Below are 21,160 nucleotides of genomic sequence, written 5' to 3' on the forward strand. Positions count from 1 at the left end.
CCAACCCTTGTTCTATGGTATGGATTTCAAATCTTTACTTTCATTGTCTTGCCCTCTGGATATATTCAAAAGCATGAACCAAAGATAATATGACAATATTGGGAACAGTATTGCCACTCCCCGGTGTAGCGAAATCACACAACTCACAATGAATATACACACAGCTACGCAGGAAGGATGTACATCCTCCTCCCTCACCTCCTCTTGAAAGCACAACTATTGAGATCTGGAGAAAGTTTCTTAGTCATCAGTATTCTATTAGCCAAGACAAATAGGAACAAAGTTAATCTTTTTTTCCCCCAAAATACATGATATGGAAGCCATGTTTCAGATCATAGCTAATATGCAGGATCATTATTATTATTTTTATTAAAAATGTTTAATGTTTATTTTTGAGAGAGAGAGAGAGAGAGACAGAGAGAGAGAGGGAGAGGCAGAGAGAGAAGCAGAGAGAGAGGGAGACACAGAATCCGAAGTGGCTCCAGGCTCTGAGCTGTCAGCACAGAGCCTGATGTGGGGCTTGAACCCACGAACTGTGAGATCCTGACCTGAGCCAAAGGCAAACGCTTAACTGACTGAGCCACCCAGGCACTCCACAGGATCATTACTATTAATTTTTAATGTATATATCACTAGAGAAAGACACGCAGTGCCTTAAAAGATTTTTAATTTCTTGTCATGTTTCATTCCACGCAGTAATCTGTCTGCTGAAGAGTTTTGCTGAGTAAAAGCAGTTTATCAGGAAAGACCAATGGAAAGAGCAGTAGAATGCCAGCTGAATACTGTTATGGTGACTCTAGGCACAGCTGAATCTCTGGGGTGGAGACAGTGGTCATAATGGGAATGCATCAAGACACAATTTCCATCAATTCTATCAAAGACCACCATTTTCCTCTTGCCCTTGCCTAGACTGTTTTCCCTTCCCACCCAGCATTAGCTGGATTCAGGAGTTGAGGCCTCTGTTTTAAAGAAGCAGTTAAGAATTATCAAAGCAAAGATCAACTGGGGATCACACTTATTATTTAATGACTCTTGGGTTCAAGGTGAAAAAAGAATGTGTAGGTACTGTACTCCTGTTTGGCTTAGTGTTTATACTTTTTGTTGCTGTTTTTCATTAATTAACATTTACTGAACACCTACCGTGTGGCAGACATTGTATTAAAACTGAGCAGCTATGAAACATGAAGTTGGCAGGAAAACTGACCACAGGAAAAATAATAATTTAGAGAAAATCTTCTAGAGGTAGAATTTCTTGACTGATTCCAACATGTACAGAGTACGAAAGATTTCTGTAGTGTGGTAGAATATTTTAGAAATATTTCTCATCAGTCTTTGACGTATTATTTTTGGAATTCAAAGAGGAAAAGCAAACTGACAGGTCTTCCTTATGACAGTGTATGCTAATCCAGCTTTCTTTGTGACTGGTAGAATTCTTGGTCATCTTTTTGTCTGGTAGCAAACAGCTTCATAACTTGGACAGCCCTTGGGTGCTGGGCTGACAAGACAGTTACATTTCAAAGCACAGAAAGGCAGAATATGTCAGTAAGAACTGCACAAATGGCATTAAACATGAGTTTCAGTTCAATTATAAACCATCTGTAAAATAATTTGCCTTCTTTAGGAGACAAAGAAATGAATGAAGGAGGCTGAGATTCCTCAAATGATCTAATAAGCATCCAAAGTCACAATTATGTCCAACTGGCACATAACTTACAATGAAAGGTGGTATTTAAGCTCTCTTAAGTGTGGCATTAATTGCAACTGGGAAGTGAGAAGCAAATATGTTTTGAAAAATTCCTTCTAAGAGAAGAAATGAAATAGTCTCTTACCACTCCTGGGACAATTGCATACTTTGTCATCAAATCTCCACTCCAATTTAGAATTATATCATGGAGCTATTTATAAGTAACTACCACCAGAAGAACCAAAAATTCCTATATTTCAAATAGATACAAAAGATCCCAAAGGACTAAACTGCTCTCCAGAGTGTCAACTGCAAAGCATATTCCCCAAAACCAAAGACAGGGTCTGGATCCAATTCAGTTCTATGGAAAAATTCAGGGAATTCCCTGGGATATCATGCATGTTGTCAACATTGAGAGGAACAAGGTATCTCTCTTTTCTGGGTTCTGAAACCTATCATGCTTCTCACTTTGGATTTTGTAATATCGACCCGAATTTGTTCAAGTATGATTTACCTACCTTGAGGATTTTGTCCTGGAAATGCACATTCTTCTAACTAAATAATGTTTTGGTAGCTCTGATGCTCTGAGTGAGGAGAAATAAAGCAGAGGCATAGGAAAAAAATGTCTCCAGTGGACAATATACTTCTCCCTATATGACCCTTTATCAACTATTTTCTATTATTGTTGAATTCTCAGTATCATAGGCAGATCTTTAAGACCTATTAAGACCCTTGGAGGAGGGGGGAGGTGTCTATGCCTGTTCATAGCATTTTCTGAAACAGTTAACAGATTTCACAAGTACTTTTGAAGACAGAAACCATATAAGAAAACCAGGGGTACAGATTGTAAAGAACTTATAGGTTATCTGCTCTAAGTCTCTAGTTTTGGAGACAAAAACAAAAACAAAACCACCCCCCTAAACCAAGAAGCCTCCCCACCCCCCTTCCCAAATACAACAACCACAAAGCAAAAGCCCCTAAGGTCCAGAGAAGTTAAGGGACACATCCCAAGTCACACTGCCAGTTGTGGTAGGACATGATAGGGACCTAGGCAGGATCAATTCTTGGGGAATAATACCTTGGGAGTGACAAGGCCATTGTTTCTCTTTTGTGCCTTGGAAATGCACAAAAAGGTAAAGTCTATGCCACAGGCCATGGGCACATGCCAGTGGTCTCAGAGGTGGCCAGGCTTTGTGCAGATGAACCTAATATATCATTCTCCAAATCCTGCACCATACTGCGTGAGGGTGAATCTTTCTTCTCTAAACGGAGCAGTTTTGGGGACTGGGGTGGTTAGGGATTGAAAGGCAAACACATCATCCTCCCCTTTGGGATTTTGGTAATGGGGAGTGGGTGAGCAGAGAGTTTCCTGTTGTTGTTCTTCTGAGATCAGATGAGGGTCCTTTTCCCTCACAAGGTTACAGCTTCTCTGGGGTGGAGGGGGGCCGGCGGTTCAAGACATCAGGATTTAAGAGTGCAGTACTTACATTGGTCCAAAGTCACTATAAAATATCTGCAAAGAGATTCTGGACAGATGCATCTGGGGCTACTCTGGGGTCATATTCTATTTCTACCACTAAATATTCTTTGGATTATTTCCTTTAATGTGCAGGAGAAGGAGCTATCACATTGGAAGGGGGAGTATGATGCTAACAATCCAATGTGGGGGCGGGGGGATAGACATTTTAATGTTATGAATAACATCTTCTATGCCCTCTTTTAGAAAGCATTTTCTAAGATGTAATTTTAAGAATCTTAACCCTTTTATTATCATTACACAAGACAATCCTGAAAAATGTTGAGGAAATGGCTCCTGTGGACATTCAGCCAAGAAAATGCTGGAGAGCATCCTCTAAAGACTGATTCTCTATCACTATTTACCTTCTCTCTAGTTTTCTCACAATTGAAATCTGGAGGGCTGAGAGCTTTTGTCAAGAAATGGCTCTGTGGTTTCAACCACACAAGAGCTCCAAGACCCAGACCTCATTTGGTAGGATCTTTCAAGGACCTTGAAAAGGTGACTCTGACATTCCTTTTTTTCCCCCAAGCAGTGACCTGTCACTGCCAGCCAAGAGCATACTCTAGTACCAACAGAGGAGAAGGGCCTCTCTAGGGAAGCACTCACTCCGGGGAGGAAAGAGAGGGGAGCTAGTGGAAATGCAGAGACAGAAGAAAAGGACAGGACTTGAGTAGGAGCTTGGATATGACGTTGGAAAGGACAGCCTCTTCACACCTCCTTCTTAAAGGACGAATGTTATTTTTTTTCACCAAAATTCTAACATGACTGTTTGAAAGTGTTAAAGTCCATTTCTGGCTGGGGTTTCTGGATGAATACATGAGACAGCTACGCAATGCTGTTGCATTTTGACAAGATGTTTCACACACTTAGCAAACAGATTTAGGATAGGGTTCCCTCTTTCCTCCCTTTTGGTTGAGTGCAAATAGCACTGTTCTAATGTCAGCACCAGAGTGCACTACACTGGGCATTGCAGGCCGAAGGCCCGGGTTTGACATATCACTTAACCTCTGGAAGGCTCAGTTTTCCCAAATGCAGTGTGAGATAATAATGCTAATACTTTCTCCTAGAGTGTAGTAGGATTCCAGTCCTTGGAATCTGTGAATACATTACCTTACTGTCAAAAAGAACTTCACAGATATCATTACGTTAGGGATTTTGAGATGGAGAGATTATCCAGATGGGCCCAAGATAATCACAGGGCTCCTTATAAAAGGGAAACAGGAGGTTCAGAGTCAGGAAGAGATTCAAAGATGCTACACTGCTAGCTTTGCAGATGGGGGAAGGGGCCAGGAGCCAAGGAATACAGGTGGCTTCTAGAAGCTGGAAGAGGAGAGAGAACAGATTGTCCTCTAGAACTACCGGAAGGAATGCATCTCTGCTGTGAAATCCACTTAGGATTCTGACCTCCAGAACTGTAAGGTCATAAATGTGTGCTGTTTTAAGCTACTAAGAGTGTAGTAATTTGTTAATTACACAGGGTAAATCTGGAATTAATACACAGGGTAAATCTAGAATATTGCAGCAACAGAACAGGAGAAGGGGTTAGACATTACATTAGCAGTGGGCACAAAGGTGTAGTCTGGAATCTAAATAGCTGTCTTAGAGTGAACAGAAAAAAATTCCTAGTTTTTCCTCAGAAGCTTAGAATGAAACATAGAATGGATAGTTTTTATACAATTCCTCCACTGGATTTCAGTCTCCTAAAAATACTTGCTGGCTGTCATGTTGCTGTCATTTTTCATGGACTCTTTTACTGGACAATGTAGAAATGAGGCAGTTGATTGCCATAGTTTTCTCAGTGTATTTGGTACTGTGATCCCATAAAGCCTTCTGAGAGACACCTAATGCTCATTATGAAGGGTTCCAGATAATGTACTTTTAAATGTTAGATGGAACTATTTTTAAAATTCATGTATGCTTTCTTTCTTAATCAGAACCCAAGCCACAGAATGCTCTCTTTTGACTCCCCCCTCCTCCGGGTCTGTTCTCAGTTTTCTGTTACCTTCCCTGATCACCAACCCTTCTTGTCTCTTCTCATGTGAAGATCCTAGTCTGCTGTGGTCTTCCCAGCTGGGTCAAGGAGCTCTCGGACTTGTGTGTAAAGTAAGACTAAGCAAGAACTGAGGGAGACCAGGGGCCCTGCTGTAAAGACATAGGAGTGTCTACACCTGAACTTTGTTGCCCGCCCCCCCCCCTTTTTTTTTTTTTTTTTTTTTGCCAGTAAGAGGTCATTGTCACTTCTTGATTGTAAGATGACCATCTAGATTTCAGGGTGGATATCTTAGTTCTAGAAAGGTGAGATACCATAGTTTTCAGGCACTCGAGTCAGGTGCCATGGAGTTCAGGAGGGAGGAGGGGTGGAGCCTATAAACTCCAGGGCAGGGGCCATGTCTCATGCATCTTTGTGACCCTGGGCCCAGCACAGTGCCTCACAAAATTGAGGTGCTCAATTAATGCTTTTGAATGAGTGAGGTTTCTTTATCATAGCCAGCTCAAGGCAGACTTTGAAGTTTTTGCCTTGCATACAGTTATTCCCTGTGTTTGGATTTCTGTCTCTCTACTCTCTGGGAAGTCTTCTCTCCTTTTTAGATTATATTCATTTTCCCTGCAATATGTTGTAACATATTTCATGTAGCTCTTATATGTAAAACAATTGAGATATTATTTCCATGAAAATATAAATTTCAAAAGCCCTGTTTGAGAAACACTTACTTTTAGGGGGCTGCTTGTTAGTTGAAATTAAACTCCAAATAGAAGTAAGGTGATTTTAAAAAACGGAATGGCTCATACATTTCTGGTGTAAAATCTAGCTGGAAAGCAATTTAGAAACACAGATCAAGGGCCTTAAAAATGTTCCTACTCCTTGGTCCAATAATTCTAATTCTAAGAATTTGTCTAAGGAAGATAATCTTTTTACACAAAGATTTGTGTTGGAGAGTATATACTGAGTAAAGAGTGCCACCCTTCATGTTCTAATTTCCCCAAAGGACTCCCACCTATGCTCAGACTGTGTGAAGCAATTCGCTCGCAATTCTCTCCTCTGAGAGGTGGGTCAGAGAGAGACCCTCTCATTTCAGCCAGTTAATAGTTATTTGAGCCCCAGGAATGTTACCTTCGGTCTATTTCATTTTCTCTCCAGATTAAAGAAAAAGAAAAAGGTAAGTCTGTTTAGTTAGTTAAAGGGAAAATAGGGAAACATCAATAGGAGGTTTTCCTATTCTGTTCTCAGCCTTGCCTAGAAAATTTTTTTTGTTTCAGGAGGAGTCTCCCACACAGAATAAGCCCCAGAACTCTAGTAGGAACAAGGCCCTATTACATAATGGATACTCTTTTGCAGATGGTTTCAAAGACTGTGACACAGCCATGGTGGCTATTAAATGGGTTACTTTAAAAATATATACAACTGGGGTTGTGGGCCTTATTTTAAAATTTCATAAAGATTCTTAATTGCTTACAGTTATATTTCTTCTTCAGTCGGGGGGTAATTTGGTTTAGATCTGCAACTGGCTTTATTTGCATGGCTGTTTTAGGTATATTTCCAAGAACTCTGCTTTCAGGGAACTAACCACATTTGACTTCATCCAATAATGCATTTTCCTTTCCTTGTCTCTTTTAATAACACATTCTTTATCATTTCCATTGAATTACATTATTTTCATTGTTTTCCTGATGAATTCCCCGCCTCCCCACCCCCCACGCCTCATACAAATTATGTCTTCCTACTAGTCCTTTTTCCTTCCTTCCCAGGGTTTATAATAACTTGTATGTACATAACTAGCCGTGTGTCTGTTTTTTTAAGGACCATCTCTCTTCCTAGACTGTAAGCTCATGAAAGCAGGGACGACATCTACTCAACCCTCTAAACTCACAGCGTAACAGACACTGAACATTTACCAAACACTGCCCAATAAATACACAGAATTGCTGTCAGAAAAAATGGTCAGCATTTCCAACAATGTGGACATGTGATCTCCCCTGAATAATGTTACCTGTAAGTCAGCAGATGGTTTTATGACAGTTCAAACAGTATAAGTGATAAGTGATTTAAACCTCGGACTAAATGCATGTAAATACAAGTCAGACTTGCTATCACATATGAAATAATACCCTTCTGTAATATAGATTTTTGTTTTGAAACTTGGAAAGGGGTTAGCTCTTGCTACGAAGACCGCACAAGATTTGTTACAATAGAAAGCCAAAACGAACCACCACATCACCCCCAATAGCAGCAAAGAAAAAAAATGTTTTCCAAAGCAAACCTTTCCAGGAGCTGTAGGAAGTAAGATTAATAGAGGATAATATAAGTTCAGTTAATGTATTGATCTCTGTCAATGGCATTTTTCTCACTGATTTCTAAAAAAAAACATATATATATGTGTGTGTGTGTATATATACATATACATATATATGTATATATATGTATACACACACACACATATATATATATATATCTACATATGACTCTTTAATTCTCTAGGTTTTCTCTATCATTACAAGGTTGATCAAATCTTTTTTTTCTTTTTAATTGGCCATTCATGATATTTTTTTTCTTGCTTTCTAAACCTTGTCTCACCATTTGAATGGATTAGAATGAGGGAGAAACAAATAGAACAAACCAAAGTTATGGAGAAAGTATGTGTGTGAACTTTATTTCATCATGAGAAAATCACTTCTGGGCAGTAACAGAGAATACTGATATCTACAAGATGATAAGGTTTTCTTTGTATTTAGATACATACCTTATATTTGTACACAATATATAAAATTCATGGAGGAAATTAATTTCTACAGTACAGTTTCTTTGTTGGAAGAGGACTTGTTCCGTTAGTTTCTTTTAGAAAATGACCCCCAGTTCTGTGACGGGGATCGCAGTTCCAATCCTGGAATTTATTAGACACCATAATCTTATGAACATTAAGAGAAACTGAGAAACTACATCCTCCTGCAGGATGAAAAGAGAAACGTGAATGCTCAAGCTGCTATGCTAATAACTGATTTTAGCAGAAGAATATGATTTCCATGATGGATTATGAGTAGAAATAGGAGGTCTCATGACACATATTAGCAACATTGCTGCAAACTGGCTCCCTGCTCTGATGGCATGCACTTCACTCTTCAATCAAACCGCCTTGTATGCCTGGTACGCACGTGGGAAACGAGGCCATCATCAGGAAGGGCCTTATGCCCTGCATCGAGGCAACTCTTGAGGGCTTTAGCATTTAGCATGGTGCTTTGGGAAAAGAGGCAACTGCTCTCAAGCGGATAGGTCATCCCAGAGAGAAGTTGCTAACGTGATCATTCGGGAGGCTGTCGCTGCCACATCCCCATAACCCGACGGGAATAGGTCACGCGGCCATTTTCCCTTCAGCGAATCCTTCCCTTCGAATACCGTCCCTCACAGACTTACCCCTGCTCCCCAGGCACGGTTTGTATGGCTAGGGACCTGCCAACCTTGCTGTGGGATTTGAAGTTGTGCTTGTTTTTAACCATGTGAACCATTTTAAGGGTGGCTGGCACATGCCAAGGTCTGTGGGACGTGGGAAAAAAACACCACCACAGTTCTCTTAGCTAACATCTTGAATTTGAACACAATCAACACAATTATAGTTCTGCAGACAGAGGTCATGGGGGAATGCCGGTGGGGGGTCACTTCTGTGATTAAAATGACACCCAGGGGGTCTGAAAATGCTTTGGCACCAACCACAAATACCTCTTCATAGGTTTAATTTCATGTGCTGTGATTGCTTTTAAAATGAAAATGTTAAAAGCCTCAGAGGTTATACCCGGTCATCAAATTCAAGCCCCTCTTCCGAGGGGAATGGCTTGTCTTTGATGGCCAAACTATTTACAGTACAGCCAAGAAGCGAGTGTTCGCTAGAGAGTGACCTTGTGTGGTGGCCCTAAGGTGGCCTGACCAAGCCTAGAGGGACGGGCAAAGGTGAAAATGGCGAGGTAATGCGGAGTTGCTGGTCACTTCCTGTTTGGTGCCCACAGGAAGCCTCAGTCCAGGCGCCGCCGGCCTCGGCTTTGGGTGAGATGGAAGCGGTCCGTGCTGGGGAAGCCAGGAGTGGCCAACAGGCCCTCTCTGAACAGCTCTAGCACCCACACCCACTGGAAACATGTACAGTCACACAAATCCACAGCTGGAAAGAACCTCGGTCCCACCCTCAGAAACAAGCAAGCACTACAAAGCAATTTAGAATCATCTGGGCAAAACTGGCAAGTGATGTGTATCGTGGAGAATGGGAGCCTGCCCTAGAGCCTAGATACATTTGTGTCACACACCGGGGGGGACATTCAGGCCTTCATTTTTCAGCTTCTTCAACTGCAGCTTATTTAGAATGTTATCAAAGGAAGCCGACGCCCCAGGCCATTTGAACTGCTGCTGTGGACTCTTTGGTTTGATCACATCCACATACCATGGGCTCTCTAACGGCAGGAGAGGAACAGCGGCCTTGTGCCAGAATGCAGAGCAAGTCATGGAAACACTTGAGAATGTGGGCAGTGGTGGGGTTACCTCCGGGCTTGCCAGCCATTTTAGATGCCTCGAAGTTCTCGCTCTGAGGGATACTGCTGAAGGGCCTTACCCTCAGACGTTTGGAGGACCAGGGTCTTGCTGTACTGGCTGACTCCTGTTTTGTTGAAGGCCTTGATGCGAGCGTTGTATGTGCTGTTGAAGTGAAGACCGTCCACGGTGCACATCGTCTCCTTTCCAACATACACCTCCTGAGGGTCAACAAATAACAGGCCACCGTTTAACACCATCTCCCGTGAGGGGTTGGGGAGGCACTGTCGCTCAGAGGTTAGGAGCAAGCATTTTAGTGTCAGCCTGATCTGGTTCAAATCCTGTGAGATCTTAAGCCATTTAATTGACCTGGTTTCGTTTCAGTGTCCTCATCTGTAAAACGGGGACAGTAATGCCCACTTTATGAGGTTGCTATATGAGCATATATGGAGGTCATGTGTGCAAACTGACACAGTGCCTTACATTTAGCATGGGCCTCACACCTTAATGAATGCCACTTACTAGTAGCTAGGGCTTAAAAAATTAAAACTGGGTGCTTTAGTTAGCATTATGCATACTATCATTAACTTGGCGTTTATAAATACGTTATACCTACCGAGCTCTTTACCCTTCCGTGAGATTTTTAAAAACTGGTTTGGAAACATGAGGGTGGTCTCTACTATGTTTATAACTCCACTGGTAATTTCAGAAACTGTCACAAAGACTACCCTCAAAGTCACAGGAATGTCGGTTTTATCGTGGTACAGAGGGAAGGGGGAGGAAACAGGGGCTGGAGGAAGAATGACATTTCAAAGGCTTAAAATAAATCATAGCATAATGCATCTTTAGCATAGGTTAGGCATGTGCCTCCCCCTTTAGCTGTATGCTTTGCAACATTATGCTGATGTAATGAGTAAAAATAATTTGTATTCCAAGCACAGCCTTAAAATGACGACTGTCTGGTGGGATACTAACACGACTGGGGTTGGGGATCCTGGCATGCTGAGAATTGCATACGGGTTGTCTAATTGACTCTTAACAAAAATGCATAAGGTACATGTTAATATTATCCTCATTTTCCAAATGAGGGGGTCCCGAGGGCTCAACGAGGCGAGAAATGGGCAGTCACACAGCTAGATGGTGGAGTCCAGATATGGGAGCACACAGTCTGACCCCAGAGCTTACAGCACTGCATCCGCTTTCTCTGAAGAAGCGTAGGGCAGTTTCTACTCAGAGACTCCATCATCCATCTTTAATGGTTCAAGGAGAACACAAGCCTCAGTTGAAGGGCAGGCAGGCCCTGCCAGGATGGTCTGGCTCTAGGAGAGATGGGGAAGCTTGGCCTGAGACCCCATGGTGGGCTCTCTGAGGTGGTCAGTGGCTTTGGTTGACAAGTAGCAGGTTCTCTGCTTACCCGAAACTGACCACCGTTGCCGTCATCCAGCTCCAGAATGTAGCCTTCCGCAGGCACCGTGGACAGAGGTGGCTGTTTCCAGGACAGTGTGGCGCTGTTGTTGTGAGTGCAACACTCCTCCAGCTGCAGGATGGGGGTTGCTGGGACTGGAGAGGAAGCTAAACAGAAATTAGTGTGACCCTGGTTTCTGTTGAGCTGCAAACATTTCGGTGTCTCAGAATGTTAACATCCCCCTGATCAACATGTGGCTCCACTAAGTAGCTGGCCCAGGGACGACTTGAACTGGATCCCTTCCGGAGTCTCCAGGAGTGGGGATGGTTCCTGAGCTGCCGTGCTGCCTTCTCCCAAGCTCGTGGTGGGGCTTCCTACCTTAACTGGAGGGGAGACAACTGCTCTGTTCTCGCCCCCTTGAGGACTGAAGACATCATCCCCAAGGGAAACGTTTTACATGGGGGATGGGTTTCCGGTCCAGACCGCTAAAGTCTATTTAACTCATAACATGGCTGAACATTTTATCATAAAATTCATTCTGTGCCTTGACCCCCCAGTTTATAAACTTGGAACTGCCTTCCGAGCAGTAGCTCTGAAACCATCATCCTTCTAAGGTTCTATCCTTTTTGTTTTTGTTTTTAAATCAGTGATTCTACTCAAGTCTTGTGTGCATTAAGTAGTTATAACAGTGGCTTTTGAAAATTTGGTGCCAAGTGACACAAAAACAGTGATTTTTGCCATTTCGAAACTTCTGAGGAACTTGACCTCATTCTTTCAAGGTAGCTATGCTAGCTCAAGTTCACTCTTTCCGCGGGCGTAGAACCGCCAACTGTGAGCCTGGAGAGTAGTATGGGAGCAGAAGGGGCCTGGCAGGGGAGGGTCAAGGTGTCCTCGTGACTTTGTGAGAATCTGCCACAGTATTACTAGTCACAACATGCCCCTGTCCCCATTTTGAGCCGAGAGTCTTTTCTATTACTTAAAACTGCAGAGTGGTTGAGGCTTCAGACACAAAGACGTGGAAATGTTAGGTAACACATAATCCCAGTTCCTAATATATAAACTCAGTATATGTATTTGGAAACAACGTTTTTATGAACTGCTTCAAATATTTTTCGGCAACAAAACATTAATCTTTAAAGCACTTTAACAACAGGAGGGAACAGTTTGGACCACACCCAGGGACATTTAAGCGAACAAATGTTAATTGTAGAGCACCTGGTATGCTGTGCCAAGACTGGACTCTGTGTCACGCACTGAGTTACATGCTCCCTGCCATCACCTCAACCAAAAAGATGGCTTATTTAATAGCAGTTTAAGAAGCAGGTTCTATGGTAGACAACCTAGAAAACACAGGCAGTGACCATAACACAAGAAATGGGAAGGTGAGGAAGGTCAATTATACCTAAGAAAAGACTGTGATACAATAAAACCATGCCTGAGTGACTAGGTCAAACATAATTAAATCAAAATTATGAGCAGTTAATGGAGGTGGTGAGTTTAGGAAGGGAAATCACGTTTCAGGTTTCAATGGCATGGAGTTCGGTTGGTCTTAGGAGAGACCAGCGGCTTCTGCAAGCCTCGGAGGTCCCAGAACATCTGGAAATGGAGGAGAGGAAATGAATTTATTGCCTTGTTCAAGAAATAGACTACAGGACTGGATGGGAAGGGGAGGAGAGAAAAGATGTAACTCCTCATGATCATCTACATATAAACAGGCATCACCTAACAGTTGTAATTGGAGGGCTAGCTTTAGGTTATCATGTATTAGGGAGCTACTTTGTCATTAAAAGGTTTTTGCTTATAAAAACAATAAATTTTAACATATTAACAGTGGAGTAGGTTATAATAAGTTTGAGCAACCTGTTCTTCAAAGGGCTTCTAGAGACATGGAATGATTCTCCCCAGGGATATTGGCTGTTAGTTATCCTCATTAATCAGCGCCTACCATAAAATAATTCCTTGGACTTCCTTTATTCATTAGCTGCCCTATCAGTCTTATTTTCCCTCTGTTCATGTTTCAGGCAGCTTACATTTCATCAATTTTCAAATCAAAGAATAACATCACAAGATGGTTTCAACTTGAATCATGCAAATGCTTGCAATGTCTCTGATAAGAAACTCAGATTTCCTTGTATAGGCATAGGTATAATTAACAGATTAATTGAAACACATGGTGTCATGTGTAATTAAAACATGGGAACTTCATTTGTAATCCTCCGCGGATACACTTTAAAAGACCGGAAAGATAATAAAAAGTCTAACCAGTCACTAATCTTTAGATTTTAATATTGTCCAGATTTAAACAAATAAGCAAACAAAAGATCAAGCTGAGGAAGCGAAGGAGGGAGGGAGGGAGGGAGAGGAGAGAGAGAGAGGAAAGTGAAGGACCACAGAAACATTTGCATGTCTAAATCTATTTCTCGATGTGCTTCAAATTATTTTTTCTGTTTCCTTATTTACTCCAAAGTGATGTTGCATATAAAAGGCAAATGTGACAAAATTACAGCCTCATTAGTAAAGACGAAGGCTGACATTTTAGCAAAACAGATTTTATAGTGGGTGTTATATTACCCTATTTCACTTTATTAGGTATAAAACAAATGGCCTATAAGAATCCAAAGTATTTTCAAATTAACTTATTATTTGTGTTTTGGAAATGGATAGCATCACGGTTCCTGGGCTGAACTCTAAGAAAAGTTTTATTTTATTAAAACTGCGTCACTGGGCTGCTGTAGCCATCTCAATCTTCACACTTTCATGATCATTCTTGGATGTTTATGTTTCTCCTGAAGAACTAGTTTCCCCTGCCCTGATCAGAAGACCATTGCTTAGCATTTTTGTTAACCATAAAACGAAGCCTCTGGCTAAAAATTCTCTTCTTAGTTACAAGGAACAGCTGTTCTTACTGACCTCCTTGAAGGGGACTAGGGGAGCCTGGGCTCAAAATGAAATTCTGCAACAGTGTCTTCTTAAAGTTTTCAAATAGCCATTCTAGTTCAGATTATAGCTTACGTGTTTTTTTTTTTTTTATAATTATTTAATTTTTTTTTTCCCAGATCCTTCAGATTGTGAACACTCACAACTAGGCAGAATTCCTCTGTGAAAGGTCATAGGACCATGATGAGGACATGTGAGGACATATGGCCTCCCACACTGGACATGAAAAATAATGGCAGGGGCTGCTTTTCGAGCACTTACTGAATGCCTGAAAGTGTGGTGAGAGGCTTTCCGTGTAGTCACTCGTGTAATTTTCACAGCACCCCGACAGTAATGGGTACCATTATTATGTCTATTGTGTAGAAGAGGAAACTGAAACACAGCAAGTTTTCATGGCTCCTACCTAAGTGGGAAAGCCAGGATTTGAAGCCAAGCAGACTGGCTCCAGGGGCTGTATGTTTAAATTGCACTACACCTGTGTGTAGTAATAGTGTACTACAGGGAAGTCCCCAGCCTAATTCCAGGAGGAATGTTTCTTTTTGCTTCCTGTAACATCCATGAGAAAGTTCCCCAAGACTTGCTGGTATAATTAAGGAAATATTTCACCATCCATAGCATAATGTATCAGTTGGTCAAATGTCTATGTTGTTCATATGAAACTAATGTAACATTGCGTGTCAACTATACTTGAAAAAATTGCAGAAAGAAAGAAAGAAAGAAAGAAAGAAAGAAAGAAAGAAAGAAAGGAACGAAAGAAAAAGAAAGAAAGAAAGAAAGAAAGAAAGAAAGAAAGAAAGAAAGAAAGAAAGAAAAGAAAAATATTTCACCATAAGAGCTACAGTGGTTGGGAATGCAAGTCTACTGAATCATCTTGTCTGAATGTCCTTGGTGGACCGTCACTCCTTTTTACGGTACCTGAACTACACGAGTGGCATCTGAGTAAAATATAGACTTTAGAGGGACAACAAACCATTTCTGCAAAGCTCTCATTCGTACACTGTTAAAGAGAAATGTGATCGTAGGTTTTGAGGACAAGCATTTCAGGCCTCCAAACCATGAACAGATCACATGCATGAACAAATTTACATGTGAGTCAGCATGTGTGCTCAACCCTATCCCCACCAAACAAACCTCTAGGTGCTCTTTCTCCATGATTTATAAGAGGGTCTGTTCACATCACACTGACCTTGCCCATGACCTTGGTGCATAATCAAGGCTTTTACATTCAACATGAGTTAATGAAGATAAATGTGTTCTTAGGTGAGACCCTAAGAAGGCACTTAAGGGATTAACAGCCATCTCTCTAAGTGCTAAAAAGGCTTGGAAAATATTAGGTCACTGTGTCATCGTGGTTCAGAATGAACATGCTGGCATTTCATTTTAGTACTGACTCATGAACCTTGGGATACCTTGTACACTTAAAACAACTCTGAGCTAATATTTTTCTGGAGATGTTTGAATAAAGAAGGTTCTGGCATTCTCTTTCTTTCTTTCTTTCTTTCTTTCTTTCTTTCTTTCATGTTTATTTTTTTGAGACAGAGAGAGACAGAGCATGAATGGGGGAGGGTCAGAGAGACAGGGAGACACAGACTGTGAAGCAGGCTCCAGGCTCTGAGCTGTCAGCACAGAGCCCGATGCAGGGCTCGAACCCACAGACTGTGAGATCATGACCTGAGCCGAAGTCGGAAGCTCAACCGACTGAGTCACCCAGGAGCCCCTCCACTTAGATTTCAATTGCTTGAGGGTGATGTGGAATAAGAAAGAGCAGATCAGTTAAATCCTCGGCTACGAGAATAATTTTAGGCAGTGCATTCTTGCTGAATAGTTGCTGGCCTAACTAGAAACATTTAAAAACCAGCAACACACCTATCTTTGATATCAAGGGACAAAAAGGCATGTGAGATGAAATCTCAAAACCAGAGAGATGCTAAAATTTTTAGTCAAGGACTAAACAGATATTTTTGTTGTCAGTTTGAGTCATAAGTTTAAATGCATATTTTAAGTAGCTTTGAAGATCTTTTAACTTTCTACTGTCATCCACTTAGTACTATTAGAAAACATATTAGTAAGTACACGTACTGTATCAATGGTCAGATTACTTTAGCACCATTCTCAATGCTATTTAAATTTTGGCTATTTGTGCATGGATTCTGGGGTACAGTGTCTTGAGATATTTTTACCGACAAGCTGTGAAAGTGCAGTTTATTAAACTGACCAAGAAGAGCCTAAGGGAAAAAAATGTCTAACACTACACTGGGCACAGTTGTGTATGTTGACAGATCTCAAAAAGGCCGGTAGGAGTAGTTTTAACTACAGCTAGCTAAAATCTGTTGCCTCATGACCTTTTGGCTTTTTCTTTCCATCAAAGACATCTGACAGGTAAAAATTATTTAGAGTCTATAGAGGACTTGGCTCTCACTGAATTAATTAAACTTAATGAGCACAAAGCAAAGCATATAAATGAGCTCTGTAGAAGGACACTAATCAGAAGTAAATTAAATTAATAGGAGGTGTTAAAAAGAAAAGGAAAATGGAATAATCCAGTCTCATGCCAAATGGCCTGTTATATGAACTTCAGAAATAACTGTTTGGGATAATTTTGCGTTCCAGGTGAATTTTTGCTGTGATTGTGTTCTGCGTTTTGGTCTTTAGAGTGCTTGGTATTCTCTCCCGTGTGTACAGACTTTAGTGGGGTGTGCACACAGCCACGTTCACGCATATTTCTGTAGGCAGCTTTACGTGGCTGAGTGACGTTGCTTTAGGAATGTGGTCTGTGACACACAGCACACGAGTCTGCAGTTCCCATACCAGATGAAGGGCCTGTTCACTCCAACACAATTGTTCGCATCCTGCCAACTGGCCTGGACTCCACTCTGGGCAGATGGGCGTGATTCAGAAGGACAGCAAATGGGGGAGGAGAGGGTTCGGTTAGGCAATGAAAACATTTGAAAGCCCTGAGGCTTTTACCCTCTACCTGTTCCATCACCAAGGCTAATTGGGTTGGTTCATTTTTTTTTTTCCGCTTCCACCAAAAGCCCTTCTCTTGCCCTTTGGGACATATTTTCTCCCCTGAGCTGTTTTGTGACATAACCTTTTAATGATTTTACCTTATTGGGAGAACTGGATACAGAGAGAGGCTGATTGAGGGGGATTTACCCGGGGCTCCCTATATTACTCCGATGGCTGTATTTCACAGGTCACCATGTGGGTGTGAAAGAAAAAAAATTTCAACAGTAAGAAAGACTCGCTGTAACAAAAAATTAAATTTCTGAAATTTAAGAGAGCAATTCAGTTATTCCTTGAAGGAGCCAGTTCATTACACAGTGACATTATAACGCAAACTGGAAGTTGTGTTATAATGAGGACAAGTGAGGTTCCGGAACCTCACTCCCTGGTTTGGAATCTCTGCCCTGTCACTCCCAGCTGTGTGAATTCAGGCAAGTTATCCAGTCTTCCTGTGCCTCAGTTTCCTCAGCTACATACTAGGGCTGTGAGAATAAACTGAGTTAATTCACGCGAAGCACTTATTCGGTTTGGTAAGCAGTCGGCAAAGGCTAAACATTTTTATTACTGCACCAAAGTGCTTTTATTTACAATCTTTATAGTACTTCCTCCAAAAATTAATGAAGGCACCATCCCAAAGCCATACATATTAAACAAAAAGTGAGAAAACTGAAAATAAAAGAGCAAAAATCTATTAAAGGGATGAGAGACGTACTTGTACAAGGTACAGGGGTGAGTTTAGCTGCATGATGGGAGCCACAAGCGTATAGCCTTAAAACTTACTGGGTTAGACGGTTTTCTGTCTAATAAAAGGAAGTATGTAGATTTTTCTTAAAAAACTGAAAATTTTAAAGTGCTGGATTCTAAGTCCTTTATTATGTGGATGCTTAAATTAGGAAAAGCAGAGAGCAAATACATTTCTTCAGTTTTAAAAAATATTAGAAAATGACAAAATTACAGAGATGAAGAACAGAAGAATCCAGGGATTGGAGGTGACAGAGGGGAGGGGCATGGGTATGACTGTAGGTGATAATGGGGTAGCATGAGATCTTTGTGGTGATACAGTGGTTCTGCATCTTGACTGCAGCGGTGGTCATATGAGTCTTCACATGTGACAAAATGGCACAGAGTCATACATATACACTGTACCAATGCTAACTTCCTGGTTTTGATATGCTAGTTATGCAAGATGGAACCATTGATGGAAACTGGGCTAAGGGTATACTGGACCTCTCCTTACTAGTTTTGCATCTTCTTGTGAATGTATAAATAGTGCAAAATGAAAGTTAAAAAGAAGTCAGAATATTGTCCAAATGGATATTACCTACACAGCCATAAAAATATTGTTGCATGGTTGGCTTTTTATTTTTCTTTGTAAGAGTAATTTTAGGTACTTGCATTTCCCCTCAGCCACCCAAAAAAATCTCAGAGAGATCTTGCATATCCCTGTATCACATAAGCCAACAAGTTTAAAAAGTTAAAACTTGTCTCAAATTTTCATTTTCCTTCGGTAACCAGGCTTGCATTTTCCTGATCAGTTTTGGCAAGCCAACTGGGATCCTCTCAAAGTCCCACTGATTTCATGCTCAGCCATTTGCTCACTACCTATCCACGTGGAAGCAGTCACTTCAATTCTCAACTGCCTTGATTCAGTAACTGGGTTACTTTCTGTAACAAGATTTTATTTATGTACAGTGATGCTGTCTCTATCTCCTTATCTGTTTAACGTCAGCGATCCCCTGATATTAGGCTTGTGAAATTTCTAAGACTCTCAAAGAGGCAAGCATTGAGTTTATCTGAATTTATCTGACTTTCTGAGAGTTAGGTCCCACTGCTACAACCATATATTTCCTTTATGTGATAAGAGAGGAGCCACTCTAGATTTCTGTACCATTAACCAGAAGTGTGTGTGTTTACTTCCTCACCCCTTAGGTGATTCATAAACCTGGCAGCTGCCTTTTTTTTTTTTTTTTTTTTGCAGCAATCTGGCACAAAGCCTTGATCCTGCTTCAAGCACCAGTATCCACCCAGGATGTTGCTCTGTTTAGGGAGATGCAGGCACATACCTTTCATCTGCACGAAGTCGAGTTGGTGAATGGATTGCAGCAGAGGGCTGTTGTCCAGACTCAGGTCGAAGTCCGTGGTCATCCTGGGAGTGAGCGTGCCTTTCCCCCACTGATCCTCAGTCAGGTGCACTCTCCTTATGAGGGCGTCAGAAATCTAATCACATCAAAAACCACAGCCTAAGAAATATAACACCACACTGGACACAGAATGCTGCTCCTCCACTCTCCGGGAGTTTTACCAAACCACTTTGGGACTCACACCCTTCCTGTCTCCGTGTAGGCAGTGAGGAGAATCTTCTGATAAGAGTGACCCATGCAAATCTGGGTCCTTCTGTGAGTCAGAAGGGGCCACTAGAAATAATTAACAGCTATTAATTGCTCTAATAGAGAAACCTGGATATATGCTCATGCTATTTATGACTGATCATAATATGTTGGTGATCAATTAATCCTACTAGCACCAACAACCCTAAGTTTCTAAGAGGAGGTGTGGGTTTCCTGTCAAAACTTGGAAATGAGGGTTTTTTAAAAATTTATTTATTTTGAGAAATAAGAAATAATTATTTTGAGAAAGTGGGGAAGGGTGAGAGAGAGAGAGAGAGGGAGAGGGAGAGAGGGAGAGAGGGGGAGAGAGAGAGAGCGAGAGAGAGAGAGAGAGAGAGAGTGAGAGAGAGAGAATCCCAAGCAGGCCCTGCAACACCAGCACAGAGCCCAATGTGGGGCTCAAACCCACAAACTCAAGCCGAAGTCTTAACCGACTGAGCCACCCAGGTGCTCCAGAAACGAGTTTTATAAAATAGTAGAGAGGCTGCATATGGTAATCTGTAAAGTGGAATTTCTTACACTTTAAGCAGATCATCTGACTGTATCACTTTATTCTTTGATAGAGAACTCTTCCGCTTCTTGTATTTAATCTCCCTCTGTCATTCTTGGACAGTTTGACAGAATGTGAGTTGGAAGGATAATCTATGTATTCCTTAATACAAGGTCCCTTAATCATTACGATCAAAACTTAAGTAAAATTCAGCTGACATCATCACATCTCATTAAAACAATACTGAAGAAATCACGAGAAATCCAAGCAATGAAAAACCTTCACTTTATTTAGGAAATCACTGAATAACTGGCCAGTAGGAACTGTCAAGAAGGTAGAAGCCTTGCATATTTAGACATTTCTAGCTGACCAAATTGTCCAAGAAATTAGTGGAAAGGGACTCAATTCTTAGGCAAGTCAGTTGCTCTGCTTTGGGGGGAACTTAAAGGGAATGACATTTTCAAGATTAAACATGAGCAAAAACAAATTTTAAAAAGCCCACGCGCTGCTCAATCTCGTAGCACATGAGGGCCAAGGCTTCCCGGAAGTCAATGGAGTTTTGCTGGCACCCATATATGCATGGCAGTCTGAAGGTGGGTTTCGTTGTGGAGGGGATCCTTGCTCTCCAAGGGCTGTTAGGAGTCCACCCTGGCTTCGGAGACTCAGTCTCATGGGACATTGAGAATCTGAAGTAGAAACTAGCTGGCACTCACCTGTAAAAAGCCACTGGGATCATTTTCCTTAATGACCTCCAAGCAGTACTCCATGAGACCTGTGGTCTGGCGCAGTTTCACTGTGCAGTGAGAGATCTGATCTCGAACCACCTAGGGTTGATGAGAGAACAGAGTGGTCCAAAATGGCAGAGGGTAAAAAAAGAAGCAAACTGGGACGTTAGAAAGCGTCTTCAAACCATATTCCAAGAGCATCATGGAATGGAATAAATGTATGAGAATATTTTGTGGCAGTGTCTGCTGTGGACAATGGCTCCAGAAGACAGATTGTATAAATGCTTTTATTACAGGAACTGGTAACAACAGGACCCATCAGAAAGGCATGCAGATGGTGGAAGCCTAGGAAGCTGGTTACTCTGGTGCCTGAAGGGACGTCTTCCTAATTCCCCCTTCTTTCCGTCTTCTGGGAAGCTGATACTGTGAGCTGTTCTAAGTGGGAGGTCGCTGGGAGTCTACAAAGGAGCTGCGTAACCCGAGGTGTGGCTGCAGCTTCTGT

The 21,160-nt window shown here is 41.6% G+C and overlaps 1 protein-coding gene across 9 annotated transcripts in view; it reads right to left on the reverse strand.

Annotated features, from left to right (window-relative positions):
- The window catches only part of TRIM9 (tripartite motif containing 9), a 112,381-nt gene that overhangs the window by 13,819 nt on the left and 77,402 nt on the right, over positions 1–21,160 (reverse strand). For 7 of the 9 annotated variants that reach the window (XM_040477125.1, XM_040477122.1, XM_040477120.1 and 4 more), the window contains exons 4-7: positions 20,647–20,757; positions 19,120–19,273; positions 11,123–11,280; positions 9,791–9,929 (exon numbers count right to left, since the gene is read on the reverse strand). In XM_040477125.1, coding sequence (XP_040333059.1) covers positions 9,791–9,929; positions 11,123–11,280; positions 19,120–19,273; positions 20,647–20,757 — 562 coding nt within the window. The remainder of the gene's footprint in view (positions 1–9,790; positions 9,930–11,122; positions 11,281–19,119; positions 19,274–20,646; positions 20,758–21,160) is intronic. The other 2 variants (XM_040477124.1, XM_040477118.1) reach the window with 1 other exon arrangement.

The sequence above is a fragment of the Herpailurus yagouaroundi genome, unplaced genomic scaffold, assembly GCF_014898765.1.
Source record: "Herpailurus yagouaroundi ecotype Mexico unplaced genomic scaffold, PumYag 141, whole genome shotgun sequence".
NCBI classification, from domain to species: domain Eukaryota; kingdom Metazoa; phylum Chordata; class Mammalia; order Carnivora; family Felidae; genus Herpailurus; species Herpailurus yagouaroundi.